The sequence below is a fragment of the Homalodisca vitripennis genome, chromosome 3 (genome assembly GCF_021130785.1).
Source record: "Homalodisca vitripennis isolate AUS2020 chromosome 3, UT_GWSS_2.1, whole genome shotgun sequence".
NCBI lineage: Eukaryota > Metazoa > Arthropoda > Insecta > Hemiptera > Cicadellidae > Homalodisca > Homalodisca vitripennis.
Genome location: NC_060209.1, coordinates 196,224,383 through 196,240,299, shown reverse-complemented (window position 1 = coordinate 196,240,299; position 15,917 = coordinate 196,224,383). Strand labels below are relative to the sequence as shown.

The 15,917-nt window shown below is 35.4% G+C and overlaps 1 protein-coding gene across 4 annotated transcripts in view; it reads left to right on the top strand.

The window, feature by feature from the left end:
- Positions 1-15,917, top strand: part of LOC124357984 (nose resistant to fluoxetine protein 6-like) — a 99,706-nt gene that overhangs the window by 65,343 nt on the left and 18,446 nt on the right. For all 4 annotated transcript variants that reach the window (XM_046810162.1, XM_046810163.1, XM_046810160.1 and 1 more), the window contains exons 2-7: positions 3,182-3,375; positions 7,521-7,726; positions 8,186-8,271; positions 12,999-13,201; positions 14,271-14,431; positions 14,545-14,713. In XM_046810162.1, the coding sequence (XP_046666118.1) occupies positions 3,355-3,375; positions 7,521-7,726; positions 8,186-8,271; positions 12,999-13,201; positions 14,271-14,431; positions 14,545-14,713 (846 nt within the window). In that variant the 5' untranslated portion in view covers positions 3,182-3,354. The remainder of the gene's footprint in view (positions 1-3,181; positions 3,376-7,520; positions 7,727-8,185; positions 8,272-12,998; positions 13,202-14,270; positions 14,432-14,544; positions 14,714-15,917) is intronic.

The following is a 15,917-nucleotide window of genomic DNA, read 5'->3' as shown; positions in this document are numbered from 1 at the left end:
CTTAGAAACCATGTTCTGTCCTCACTAGAGTCTTTTGCAACAGACGAAACTGACGAAGTCTCATCACTGCACCCTTCACACTTCCACGAACGAGTTTTAGTCTTCGCGATGTTCCGCACGCACGTGTTGTGAAACGACGACTTGCACACGGTACATTTCACGGCCGCGTCACCGGCGGTGATCAAGGCGTCGCACTTCCCACACTTAACACTCATAGTGAAATTTAGAAAATAGAACAAAAATAATTAAGGACGAAATATACAAACTTAGAACAGACCAGACATGTACAATAATGTAGGCACCAGGCAGGTCAAGGCAGGCGCTCAGATAAGGCCGGAACGAGATAGGACGTCCTTTCTCATCGGCACTCGGACCGCAACGGTTCGGACCGCAGTGGTTCTCTAATGTATGAAGCATGTTATTATACATAGTGGACCCGGCAAACACTGTTTTGCCACATAAATTCTTTTTGTTTTAATTATTTCAGTAAAATAAAATGAATACATTATTATAAGTATGTGAGGATGTAGTGTATGAGTAGTAGAAGCATGGAGCGCTGTAAACGATGACGGAAGATAAACATAACAAAACACGAAACATTTATGTTTTTTTATTCATCAAAACTTATTCTGTATAGTTACTGATATCGCTAAAAGTATACGATGATATTATAAATAGCGGTCGCCCGCTGCTCCGTTGCGTGGATGTCGGTTACAGCTGCAATAAGCCTACCCAGGAAAGACACGGTCAGCAAAATGATTCCCAGGTCAATTCACAGACACCGACACTAATATCGACGACGCAGTCATTATCCGCAGCCTGCACAGATTGTCTTTCTGTGGATGTTGAAGTTGTTAATGATGAAAATATTTAAATGTAATTAATACTAAGTTTTCACTTCTACTGGCAGTCCCGGAGTGCAACCCGTTGTTTTAAGAAAGATAACTAAAGGGATTATTGTAGAGCTTCTCTATAAACAACATTTGACGTTAAATTATTTTCAGGTAACAAAATATACTGATGGTCGGGAGCCCCGACCCGTGATAGAGCAACGTACAGTTGCCCATGCGTAAAACATTCTTTTCGTAAATCAATTCTAACTAATTTGAATGTTTGGCCCTGGGATTTGTTTATCGTTAGTGCGAAAGAAAATTTTACTGGAAATTGGAGCCTTTTGAAGGGCCACACGCGCACCCCCGCCTTGGTGACGCCCACTTCACAGCGGGCTGTGCCGCAGAAATCGTAATATTTTAATTTCGCCATAACTTCAAAACAAAACGTCCAATTTTAATCATTCAAAGACCAAATATTATCTACATAAACTATATTTAGTGATGAAATAATTTATTTTGATAAGGATTAATAGCATGAGTAAAATAAACGCGTTTAAATGTAGTCCAAAAAAAAATTCAAGATTTTGAAATAAGAGAATGGGTTGTTGTGCCTTACTCGACATAGATAGATATAGTGTGTCGCGGATTTTTGTGTAGATATTTATAAGATCTACAATTAATTGGAACATGTTGTGGTTCTATCTATTATGGTTTAGGCAGCGTACGCAAAATAAGTCTCTTTTCTGGTTGATTTTTTACACCTTGTGTCCAAAAACCCAAATATCTTACGGAACCCTATTTTTTTCCAAAATAACATATAGCCTATGTTACTCGTTGAATCGTTGGTAATGTAGCTTTCGAATGGTGAAAGAAATTTTAAAATCGGTCCAGTAGTTTTTGAGCCTATTCATTACAATCAAACATACAAACAAAGTTTTCCTCTTTATAATATTAGTGTAGACAATATAAGACCTATAAAGAAAATCCAGACAGGCCTTGCAATCTATTTTAATATCAGTAACTCTGTTAAGGCAACTTGGGAGGTCATTACATGCTGCAAACCTAAAAATACGATTTCAAAAAGGGTGTTTTGAACTGGAAATCGGGAGAGAATTATTGATCCTTTCCTGCTTCATCTCTTTATAATACTTTGACCAATGTGGCCGATAGATTGGCTCAATCACCACCCCCTGCACTAAACACTCTCAACATCAACCATCTTGTCATTTTAAATACCTGCCAATCTTTCTTTTTTTAAATGTAAGCTACAATGAAATCACACAAGCATTTATTTCATTAAAAATAGAAAATCAAACGTTATTTTCAGATTTTCAAGTTCTCTTCTTAAAGATTTTGTTTCTGAACTCTCTCCTATTCTCACTCATTTTTTTAATGTGTCTTTAAGAGAAGGTATATTTCCACCTGATCTAAAAGTAACCAAAATTATACCTTTGCAAAGTGTCGGAAAAAAAGTTGGATCCTGATTTCTTTAGACCAATAGCCATAATCCCAATATTTGCAAAGGTATTTGAAAAAATCATGCATCGAACAATTTATGGTTTCCTGGATATTAATTAAATTCTAACCCAAAATCAATATGGCTTTGAACCTGGATCAAACACCGAACTTGCCATTGCTAACTTTTAAAAAGAATTATTCCATCTCTTGATTGTGGAGAGCACATCTTTGGTCTTTGTGACCTCAGCAGAGCATTTGATGTTGTATATCATTATATACTTCTTGATAAACTCGAAAGATTTGGGTTTCGAGTATTGGTACTCCAGTGGTTTAAAACTGGAGTACCAATACTCCAGTTACCAATACTCCAGTTACTCCAATACTTATTGGAGCGTTCAATGTGTTGAAATCCTCAATAATTCCCAGCATTTGTGGTGGGGGGGGGGGGGTACATATTTTTGGACTTAAAATCTGCTTCTAGTTCAACCGAAAATAGTGTCCACGCTTTGTGCAAATACCAATAAAGCCACTATTGGACATTTTGTAGTTTCCAGTAATGATTATACAATTAGAAGAAATGTGGGACCACCCCAAGAAATATTTTTCCTACTGAAATAATAAGTACAAAATATTACCTCATCCTTTACTCACTATAAATTGTAAATCACTGTTATTGTTATCAATCTTCCAATGAATTCCGGATACTGTACATGTTTTTAAGATACTCATAATTTTAAATTAAAAACTCTTTCTGCATGTTTTATGTTACAGCTAAAATGACACACCTTTAACACACATATCGTATTTTAATTTAGTGTGTAGTGTGAGTAATGTTATCGTAAAATAGTATAGGGAAGTATTTAGAGTACTAAATCTGCACTATGTCTCAGTGTTAGACTCGTGGGCCAAGGTCCCGTCTGGAGTATTGCGCGGGAACGTGAATCAGCTGGGAGACTACGACCAGTGTGTGGGTGCAGGCGGGCGCTACTGTCTAGCCACGGTGGACCTGCACTTGCCTGTCTCCCTGGCAAGTCTGGACACGCAGCTACACGCTCACTACGCCATGACCAGCACTGTGCACGATGTAGGTAATCTACCTGTCTGCCCATTGTCTCTTTTCTCTCATCTGTTGTTATTGCCACACCCCAACGGTTCAAGAATTATGTTTTTATAAAAATGACATAATTTAAAAGTAAATTGTTATTAAGCCGCGTTTACACCGGAATTGGGAGCCAAAAATTTCAAACTCCGATTGCTGACGCTAGTTGCCGATGGAAGTTTGCTTAATTTGTACTGCAACTTGCAACCAAAAAATTAGACAGTATATAGAATGTCGAGTGCGGAAGAGGTTGTACTTGTTGATGCGGCAGCGTGTGTTGTTCTAGGTAAATTGAGAAGATTCTGGGTATGACCTTCATTGCAGGCAAGAGCAAGGTATAGTGGCAGCGATCTATTGAATGACCTAAATAGAGATTATACAGATCCTTTGACGGGAGAATTGAGATGCGATGGCAGTATAACAAACTTTTTAAGAATGTCGAGCAACGATTTTGAATGTTTAATTGTTGGTATTGGACACGTAATTAGCAAAAAGGATACTAACTACAGGAAAGAAATTCCAGTGCGTGAAAGGATAGCTATAACTTTGGGATTTTTGGCAACTGGCGACTCTTATACAAGCATCAGTTATTTGTTTAAAGTTTCAAAAAGTGCGATATCTCTCTTTGTGCCAGATGTTTGTGAGGCTTTGATATGTTTCCTGAAGGATAACATACAGGTGAGTAAATGTTAAATACCTATCGACCACGTGGAGCCGATAGGTGGGAGGGGTAGCGGGGTTAGTTGCAGACTCAAGTCGCCGCTCAATTTGGCACTGCAACTCGTATTGCCGACCGAGGTTGGCATCCGCCTTTGATCTTTACCGACTTCAGTCGGAAAACCAAATTTTGGTTGCCAACTCGTAAAATCGGTCTGCAACTACAGTTGGCAATGCGAGTTGCAGTTGTTTTGAGGCGTTCGGCTAAAAATGCCGATAAAAGTCTGCAATCTGGTTGCCAACTCCGGTGTAAACGCGGCTTTACTCGCACCGATTACTAAGGACATTTTTGGAAGGACTTGTATGCGATGTTTTTTTAATATATTTTTTTTATATACACACCATACGTTTGCTATTATTTTATAGCATAATCTTTGCTGTCTAACGCATGAATATTTAAGGTGCCTTTCATTTTTAATTTCTATTATCATAGTAAATCCTTATAAATAGTAAAGTTTTTAATTTTCTCTTTTGATTAATCTCTAACCGTTTCCCTAGAAAATGCAGTTAGATTACTCTGTATTGGCGAGCTACTTTAGGGTGTTTTGCAGATTCTGTCAATCATTTTTAAAAGGTATAAAATTAAATATAACCACGGCATATTATGTATAGTTTTATTCATAAATATTTGTAGACAATGGAGATCTGCACACAAAACAATATTTTTCATAATTACCTTACACATGGTACCAAACATAAAAGTGTATAAGAAATAAAAACTTGGGACCACCCTCGATAAACAATGTTTCGTTTGTTCAATGACAAATTCAAGGTACCGTAGCCAAATTGTTAGAAATTGTATCTAGTTTATGGAAATATATATCATGATAAATTCTTGCTCGAGCTGAATGTTCACGAACATCAATGTCACTGGCTTCAGAATCCCAAGGCATCTTTTTAGTAGCTGTATCAGATCTGAGGATCTGTAAAAAAATACCTCAGTCATTGTTTATTTTATAAATTGAAGTAAGTAAGCCTAATTAGAAAAGGATTAATTTGAGTTTATATTATTAGTTTCGGCATCAATCGTGCATAGAAGTCCCATGCAACGAGCCTAGCCTAGCGGCAATCCTAAAATCCAGGAACAACAAATTTATCACTTATGAATGTACACAAAGATATCACTGATTACACGACTAACAACAATTACTTCACTTAAAGATCAACTCATTTCAGTACATTTGAAAACAATAACATACAACTGACGAACATATAAAAAACTTCGTTTGTTTAGATAGAACGTAAGCGGCTGTCATAGACCAAAGAAGATTATTATTAAAAGTCACAGATTATACGATCGGTAACGAAACCTCCACTAATGTAAAGAGCATTTCATCCTCTTTGCAATGGCGCCTAAATATAATTAGTACAAGGCGGGCATACGTTAAAAAGTGTTTTTACAAACGATGTACTGCCGGCCTGTTTTTAGGCGGCGCGGCGGTCAGTACGCGCGGCAACATACCCGCTGAAAAACGAGCGAGTGCCAGCTCAAGGGTCTAATCGCAAACTATATTAACAAAACTGTTATTTTAATATCATTTTAATTTCTTATAAAATTAGATTTTGGTATCCTAGATTATATTACAGCTTCGGTATCAAATGTCTCGATCAAACTTTTAACAACAAAATAGAACATAACAACAAAGATGTAAACAAAAAGCAACTAAGAGGGTACAGTACGCTGACCTGAAAAGGCATTATACATTATTTTCAAATACAATATTCATCATCAGTTCCATTAGCGCTATATAAAATCAATAGTTAAAACATCGAAAGTGATTGAGTTTGTGTATACTAGCAAAAGTGGTTACACGAGTTTTATTCAGGCATGTATTATACATATTATTCTGATACAGAAAAACATGTGAATGTTGAGTTTAATTCCAGTTCACTTTCTCCTTAGAGCAGCGTCTGAAATCTGACGCTGTCACAGCCTTACCTCCTGGAATCTGGAGTCATGTTCGCCTGCAGATCTCTAAAAAAATCAGCAACAAATAAGCACAAAACGAACTCCTTGCATCTTTTCTACATCAGAGAGATAAATTACAAAATTTAGTGTAATCTTGGTAAAGAGGTTTTCTTATTGTCTCGTCATATGAACAATTGAGTGTACTACAGTATTTTAGACACGTCCCCCAAGCAAGGTGGAGCAACCGAGTTTTCTACACATAATATAGCTATGGTGGGAAGGAGTGATTCAATTGGATGATTGTTGCTCCACCGAGCTTTGGATGTCTCAAACATCGTAATGCACTCAATTGTTCATCTGATTAGACAATGAGGACACATTTTCACATAGATTACACTATATTAGTAGTCTATGTGTCTCTGATGTTGAGAGGATTCATAGAGTTCGTTTTGAGCTTCTTCGTCACCGACTTTTTTTATATCTTCAGACCAAGGTAATTCCAAATTCTTGGAGTCGTCTGTGATAGCGTCAGATTCATACGCTGCAATTTGAGGAAGGTGAAATGGAGCTAAATCCAATGTTGAAATTGAATCAACTCTCCCCACCATAGCTACGTTATGTTCAGAAAAACATGTTGAAATGTTTTTAAAACATATAATTTAGATCCTTGAAGCTTATTTAATATAATTTTAGACGCCTTTATCTCGTAAACCATCATTAATTATTAATTTAACTACAAGTTTCCCAGGACGGTTATATTCTGGTTGGTGTATAGCTTCCAGTTGAACCTACTCTGGGTATATCAAAGATCGACGTGTCTGTCACATCTGGATGCTACTATGTGGATGTCCAGGAGCGGCACATCACTAACCGAGATGTTGAGATTGTGGGATTCATGGGCAATTCGATAGGTCTAGCTTCTGTGGAGGATGCCTCTTGGTTTCGTTTGGGATTCTTTAGTGTTAAAGGCTGTTGCTAACCTAAACATGAGGGAGTACTGTCCCTTACCCGCCTTGGCTGAAAGAAGCTGGAGCAAATTTAGATCTTCTTAGGTGACATGATTGAGATGTAATGCCCTTTATCCTTCCTCATGGCATCTCACCGGGTGGCGGCTCCTACTCCCAACCTTACCCATCCTGAATGTGCTGTCACTTTGAATCATTGTAGGACTAAGTGCAATGAGGGGTTAACTCGAATTCTTTTCTTGAGTGAACAACAAAGTACTCAGAGTGGCAGCCAGCTATTTCCTTCTCATGTAAAATTTGACCAGGTTAATTATTTAGCTCAATAACGTAGTTTATGTTTTGTTGATTGCACTATGATTAAGTGACGTAATAAGGCAAGAACGAACTTGTCTCCATTCAAAGTATTAAATTTATAGCTCAAGTAATATTTTTAAATACAATTGTTTTTTATTTTATTACTAGACAACTGTGACAAACCTTTTTCTTCTAAAAGCACCATGTTTAAGTTCTGCGGTGTAATGAACTTCGCCGTGTTCCAGCCTGGCCACAGACTGCCCAAGTTCTCCCTGGTTCACTGGGGTGTGTGTGTGCCTTCGGTCTGTTCCCCAGGGGACGTGCAGGAGGCGCTAAGACACGTGTTGGGCCTCAGGTCAGAGATCACAACAACGGTGGGGGTGGATCCTGACCTCTGCCACCATGATGCTGATCCACCTACTGTTCCCTCTCTGGCCACAATTAGTGCTTGGTGAGAGCATTTTTAAATATAATAGTATCTAAGTATGTACCTTGTAGGACGCCATAACTAGGCCAATATTAGAGCTGTCGTTGGGTGGTTCAGTGAGCATGGTCAGGCCGTACTATTCACGTTACTGTACTTATAAACAAAGGAAATGCCGTACAGTAAAATTATTGTTGATACGTAAAGTCTTTTTCGTGCCAATATTGAAAATAGTCATCCAAATTTGTATTAGAGAATAATCGATTTCTATAATAGATACCTCGATACTAAGCAGTATTGAGGTGTTGACAATTCTCTGTACTGCGGCTTTTTCACTATTTTGTTATTAATATTTTCTAAGTATTTTACATGCTTTAGGTTTATTGAAATTATTTGCTTATAATATCTTTAAAATAAGTGCACATCATAAAATGTCTTCATTTATTATCTGCTAAATGCATTTATTATTGCCATATCTTTTTTTAGGGGTTTCTTCATTGCTGTTGGTCTCCTTTGTTTACTTGGAACAATCACTGAATTAAGGAAGACATGTAATAAAGAGAAAAAATATGGTGAGTTTTGTTTCAGTCTAATTTCTTTTAAATATCCTTTTGTATAACTAAAAATTCCACGTGTCGCTTACTTCAATTACAAAACAAATGTTGCGTTTATTATTAATGTTTGTGTTACTGCAATAATATTAGCTCTGACTCCACAATTTTCTGGCACACGTTTATTTGAGTTTTGAAAATTGTTAACGTTATTTTTGTCATTTGACACATTTTTCACGCTCTGTTTTCAATAGCAAAACAAATACAAATACAAAACAGTAGGAGACAACACTGAGTATGCATAGATGTTTAAATATGTGTATGCAGCCACCACTAACAGTTGCATTTCCTTCTAATTGTTTATTGTAAATTAATTAATTCTATTGATGGAAAATGAAATTGCATTATGCAATTCTGCTACACACTTTCAGAGGCCCCATGACTGAATTGTGTAGCCAGGCCATAATGCTGATGTAGAAAAAATTATCTTGTACTGAAGCCAAGAACCATTATTGGCTTTTTGGAAGACTTACGAATGAATCTTGGATAACATGGATCAATATTTTAATGTTCAAACACATCATAATGTACCGAAAGTCCACATATTTTTACTCTACAACATTTCTAGGACAAATTAAACTCTTAACACGTTCACAATGATCTATACGCCAGCGGATACACGTGGAGATTTTCAGATCTGCCGTCACGTACCCGATCGGGTACACACAGGGCTTTTGTAAAGCACGTCGATGGGTACACGTTGTTATGCATTTCCATACTGCATTTTTATTGTTTACCTATCTTGGTGGTTTGTTAAATATGATCTCGTAAATAAATACCTCAGACTATACTGCCCCCATAAGAATAAAAACCCTAACTCCAAGAAACAAAACTGTTCAGGAAATGAGGATTACTAATTTTTTTACCTGCATTAACATTTTAGCACTTTAAAAAAAGGTTTATGCTAAAATGTTATTGATAGACCTACAAAATATTTATGTTGATGTGAAATTTCATTGATTAATTTTTTTTAATAGAAAAAGTGGAGTTAGGGCTTTTTATGTCACAGTTTGTTTGGCCTGAAGCGCACCCTTGTAAACCCCTAACTCCTTCTATGGGAGTTAGGGCTTTTCATCGTCAAAATGGACTTGTTTAGTTGTGACACCTAATTGGCATAATCATATTTTTAAATGTTCCTTAGTGTTAAAACTGCAGTTTAAGAAAACAAACCAACATGTAATGTTATTAGATTAGATTATTAGATATTACTCAAATAAAACAATTGAACAAGTACAAACAAAATATTTATCAAGTAAAAGTTTATTTTTAAATTTAAAAGCTTGTAAAAAACAATATATTCCTTTAATCAAGGATCAATTTTAATTTGTAAGCTTATTACTAGAAATAAGAAACCTATTTCGTTATATTTGTTGACATTCATAAATTTAAAACAGTAAAGTTAACAAGTACATACAAATATTTCAACAATTTACAAACTTGTAAAAATAAGTTACTTAAAATGAGAAAAAGTGTTAAATTGTAGGCTGCCTACTACTAGAAAAAACTAAATATACATTGTGTGTTTTAGACATGACTTAAATAAAAAGAATTAGAAGTAATCTATGCACAAACAAAGTTTGTTCTGGCACAAAGTCATTAGAATAGTTTAACTTGTAGACCTATTACACAGTTAAGAGATGCTGGTGATAAATAAGTCCCCACTTACCTTAACTTTAAACAGTAATAATAATAAGATTAGCTGAAAACAAAAACACTTCTGCCATTTATAGAATTGATCACTATCTACTTTAACTTTTGGCATTAACTTTTGGAAATTAGTTTTTACTCATCACAGTCAATCAAGTCTCGTTCTCCTGACTCTGGAAGACTTGTCCAAAACCCCCGACGGTTGGATGGCATAAGGGGACACAGTTTTTCAACAATGTTTTTCTTTTTGGTTTTATTGAAACCCCGAACTTTATTTATTTTTTCTGGCATAGGAAACTTCTTGATATACTTGGATTGAATGAAGTTCAACTCTTTTGATGGAAATTCTTCATATTTCGTAGAGTACAAAAACGTAGTTTTACCTCTGTCAGCAGTTACTTTCACAACATCTTTGATATGGTACATTTTCTTGACACTTAAGCTTTTGTTTAGAAGAACAGTCTTTTCATTCATACAAGTCACTTTCACCAAGTTCTTTGATGTCTACCTTTCCTAAATTAGCTTTTTCAACACATTTAACAAAGTCCTGGAAATCATAGACCTTTCCACTGTGTTTCATGTTCCATTTTTGCAAATCAACAATTACAACTTAAAAAATAAATTACCTGAAGTGCAGTAGAAAAAAAATCAGGCTATCTGACACAATATAATTTAAAACACTGTAACCAAATAACTAATTATAACCAAAACACACGTTCATGACACATTAACTTGATAGGTTGTTGTTACTAAGTGAGAACAGCTGCAACAACAAAAACTCTAGCCTAGTCATGCTGTTATGTTTGATGAAAGAAGGCCCTAATTCCAGGAAATCTCCTACTTAGTCTTATGAGAGAAGGCCCCAAGTTCCTTGATGCTCTTGGGTGGACTATTGAACCATAAGTCTAAAGGCCCTAATTGCAACTGCCTATGCACTTAGGGTGTTGTAAACATTTAATTGTTACATAGGGCCATCTTATGTCAAAAACCACGACATTTCGGAGTTAGGGCCAATATAAATTGTAGTAATAGTAACCATGGAGTTGAATTTAGGGCCTTTTTATGTCATAAAAAGACGTATTTTATCCCAGTAAATCGAAAACAAAAAAAAAAGTCAATTTAAAAAATTTTGGAGTTAGGGCCTTTTAACTTATGGGGGCAGTATAGTGTACCCCATTGGGCATATGATTGGTTAATTTTTTAGGTAAATTCATTTTTCAGATATCCCTTTGGGTACATGGAGAAAGATTAAAAAATAATATTGAAATAATTTTGTTGCGCAAAATTGCGAAGCGTACATTCTTTTCTCGTTATACTTAGACGTTTGATGTAAAAAGTACTATAGCTGGTTTTTGCCATTATTATTAAAAAATTCAACAGCATAGTCCGGAAATTAGCCGTCGTCGTGAATGTAAACATATTAAAACATCTAGGTGTACCCTGTGCTGTCTCCTGCTGTTTTGTATTATTGTATTTGTTTGCTATTGAAACCAGAGTGTGAAAAATGTGTCAAATTACAATAATGATAACAATTTTCAAAACTCAAAGAAACGTGTGCTAGAAAATTGTGAAGTCAGAGCTAATATTATTGCAGTCACACAAACATTAATTATGAACTGAATAGCCCAGATTTTAAAGTGAGAACACCATATACGAGTTTATATACTGTACGTACTCCAGTGTCCATATGGCTACACTGGGGTGCTACGGGTGTACACATCTGTTACACTGGCTAGTTTAAATTAAAGTTTGAAGTAGTAATAAAGAGTTCTAGGTTTCTTGTTGTGAGAATTTTGGATGTTGGCGTTTAATTGAAACAAAATCAGGTATTACTAGAGAGAAACTTTTAATAGTTACATTCAACTCTGTACGGTTTCCTTGGCTTCACAGTCCAAAGTAACTTAAGATACAATGGGTAATTAGTTGTTAATACGTTTTAGAGTTCACTTTAATTGCAATGCACTTGTGAGCTATGAATTAATTAATTTACTGTTACGATCACAAACACATATAATTAATTTTGTTGAGTAAAAACGGTAAAATTGTGTGGTGGAAAGCTCAAGGAGTATATAAAGGAATTCAAAATATCTTGCTTAAAATTAATTTTTGACGATGGCATAATTGTGACGGTAACAGGCTTAAGTGTACCAACCGTTCAGTCAACCATCGGTCAAAATTAGGCCGCTTTGGTAGACAATTCTGAAAAATTATCTAATAAAGAAACCTAAATTATTAAACAGATTAGTTGATTTCTAGTTACAACAATATGCAATCACAGTATGTATGATTTTGAGAAGATCACCTAGAATAAACCAATAATAAACAAGAAAAAGTCCAATCCCGTTAGACAATCATCATTTACTATTGGCTTCTGGTCAGTGTCCAGTGGTTGGTCGGCCATTACCAACATTGGTTTTTGTTTTTATGAAATGCATGTTTTAGAGATAATGTACATGGGTTTTAACACATAACTTGTTTGGTATGGTTCCTAACTTAGGCGTGTCACAACGCTCTGGTATGATTTGTTTATTTTAACCTAGCTTGTAGTTATGTGTTGGTTAGTTACTCACCTGAGGAACAGATGAGATTACAAATTTCGAAACTAACGTCACTGATTTCTTGTAGTATCACCGGACGAAGGCAAATGTCCAGAAAATCAGTAACAGTACATCTGTTTCCTTCACAATTCAAAATGTTGAAGAGATTTTATTATTATTGTTCAGTAAATTGAAGTGACAAAGAGAAAAGTCTGAACTAAGTTTGACTTTACTTTTACATTGTTTTAAGAATTATCAAAAAATAGGGTGAAGATACATTAAACAAAAACACAAGATGTAACAGGATGCATATATCCATGCTTCTGTACCTTTTTTATACAAATATGCAAGCAGATTATTTCTGGGAATAATATTTTAGACAACTTGAAGGTAAAATTGGTTGAAGATTTTCACAAAGAACCTATGTTACATCATTCGGTTCATTCAAGTCTTAGTTCTTCAATACATTTATAATTATAATTATAATTCTTCAATGTCCACAAGTTGGACCAAGCATGTTTCAGCAGGTGGTGGATGCGTTCTGTGTGCGTCGTAATGTGCGCAGGCTCCTGGACACGACAGGTGCACAAGGAGAAGTGAGCGCTCTTAACGGTGTCCGCGCACTCAATGCTATGGCTCTGCTCCTCTCCCACAAACAGATGGCATTGCTCTTCCTGCCCTTCGTCAATCGAACACAACTAGCTCAGGTGGGTGGAACAGAGCTTTCACAAAAGAAGTACAGTTTAAAATGTTCATATCGCTTGGATTGATGGTTAATGTTAAATTTTAGACACTATATTTTCAAATCAGATAAAAAACATGTTTATTTCCATTATGTTACAAAAATTTATAAACCGTAGGAGCACAATTTTATATTTATAATATAAAATTACTTTAGTAATTAAAACAAAAACATAACATCATAAAAAAGTTTAATACTTATATGTAGCCTACTCTAAATGTTTGTGGAAATATTTCGTGACATAGGTGCATAGCATCTGTGCGTGATAGAATGAATCCCATTAATTCTAAAATAAGTTCCTTCGGGAAATAAGGTGTTTAAAAATGTTGTTCACGTTTAAAAAAAATTGCCAGAACTGGGGAAAAATATTTAAATATAGATACAGTTCATAGTGGTCTAGAAAAGAAAACAATATAAGATTTAAAAGAGACGCAATAAGTAAAAATACTTATCAGTGGATGTAGGTATTCACTAGAAGAATAAACAAATGAACTGTCAGGCGATAAGAAATAAAACCGACAGACGAACGGACTCCTCAGTCAGGATATTGCTTGAGGTCTCTGTCCCCTCCCTCGAGTCATCCTACGCCAAAATGATCTTACCCCACACCTCTACCTGCCACGCTGGCAACCTACATCATACGTTCACACACACATATACTCTCTCTCTCCCCCCCTCTCTCTCTCTTTCTCTCACACACACACACACACACACACAAAACAGCTATACACCACGCGCACACAAATATAAAAACACGCCCCCATCCTTTAATAGTAATTTGGACGTTAAACTCTGTAATCAGGTGTTATAATCCTTTCCATATAATCATGAGCCACACTTTTTTAACTGATTTTTTACTTTTATTTTATATATTGGATCACACATCAAATACTTTTTCGTGTTCAGTTTTTATCTGTCATTTCACTTCCTTTCAATAAAGTACTTGAGAAGTTAACTCTGATCTACATAACTTATGTAATAGAACAAGTATATAATGTATGTAATAGAACAATAATTTAATGACGAATGTACAGCTCATAGGGAGATCTTGGTCCATGGTGGGACGTGCAGCTTCACTGTATACAGACTCATTCATCCTGCTCTCCGGACTTCTGACAGCCCTCTCTCTCCTGCGAGAGCTGTCCAGGAGTAACAGGATCAACCTGGTAGATTTCGTTCTTAATAGGTTAATTAGGTAAGTTTAGTTCCCTATTGTCATAAAGCAAAATTCAGTATAATCGTTTGAAGAATAAACTCAAAACTAACAAATTGTCTATGAAAGATGTTGATTTTGATGTGAATTCTAAGGTTGACCCCAAGTCTGGCAGCACTTGTGGTATTCTGTACATTTGTGTTGCCGGGTCTTGGGTCGGGTCCGTTGTGGGGTCTCCTCGTCTCCAAGTACGCCACCCTCTGCCAGCAGCACTGGTGGCGCAACCTACTCTTCATCCATAACTACTACCCCTTCGACCAGATGGTGAGTGATTGTGCTCATTTAGAATCACGCAAGTCTTAAGATTAGGAATGGTCACTGTTAATTAACCCAATATTATGGGATTTCCACTCCTCTCTCCTCTCGATTGATTCGGTAAACAATTAACTAGACAAAAAGCTCTTCTTTTTATCTGTTTGCAAAGTTTTGAATTAAGGGTAAAACCTAAAATTTAAAAACCTTAAAATGTGGAACAGGTTCCGATAAAAATATAATTTGTCACTATCACTGTAAAAATACGTATAATTTAGTGCTAAGAGTTATGCTTTGACTTGACGATTAATTATGGACCTACATGTAAATTTAAGTAAGCTATACAATGATATTTCTAAGTTATCAAAATTGTTTAAGGAGATATTGTAGTCCCTATACCCCCATGTTAAAAACACAATATCAGGTACACTTAAAGAAACAACTGGTAGCTTTACAGATATAACATTCTGTACACTGTTTATTATACCTTTTGGAGCAATGATTACTTACATTTTAAGCAAATACAATAATTATAATTATTTTTAATATATGTATATAAAACACAAAAATTTCAATTTTTTGTATACATAAATATTTTTTTTATTAATTTCTAACACTTTTACCAAAACCCAGCTAGTCAACGGTGCAGTTGTATAAATCTATACACAACAGGAAAAAGGTTCAGACCGATAGCATAAGAGGTTTAGTAGGAAAATATACCTGAGTGTTAGAAAAAAGTTATTTTCAGTAAAAGCAAAAAATTGTAAACATCTCTCGTTGCTTTACTAAAATAGTCCAGCACCATACTCAGCAGCTGTTTCTTCTTCCTTGACTTCCATTTTTCTTTTAGCATTTCTTTTAAGTCTTATTTTGTTTTTTGAACTTTTTACAGCTGCACTTTTGGCATATAAGATCCTATTTTGGTCAACTTGTTTTAGGCCAACTACACAATTACCTCCACCAGGGCTAGAAGGTCTTTTGATTTTGAACTAATATCAGTAACTACTTATACAGTAGTCAATCTTGTTTCCTTTAAACGTGTTCTTGCAAACTTGTTCCAACATTTTAAATTCTATGCATTATGTCACAGTTTTAAAAGTCACGCAAACAAAAACCACTCTTCGTAAGTTTGAGGTAAAAAAACCTTAACCAAATCCACAACAACAACAACACTACCATATGTTTTGAAAGTAGTTGTGAGTTTAACCATAGACAA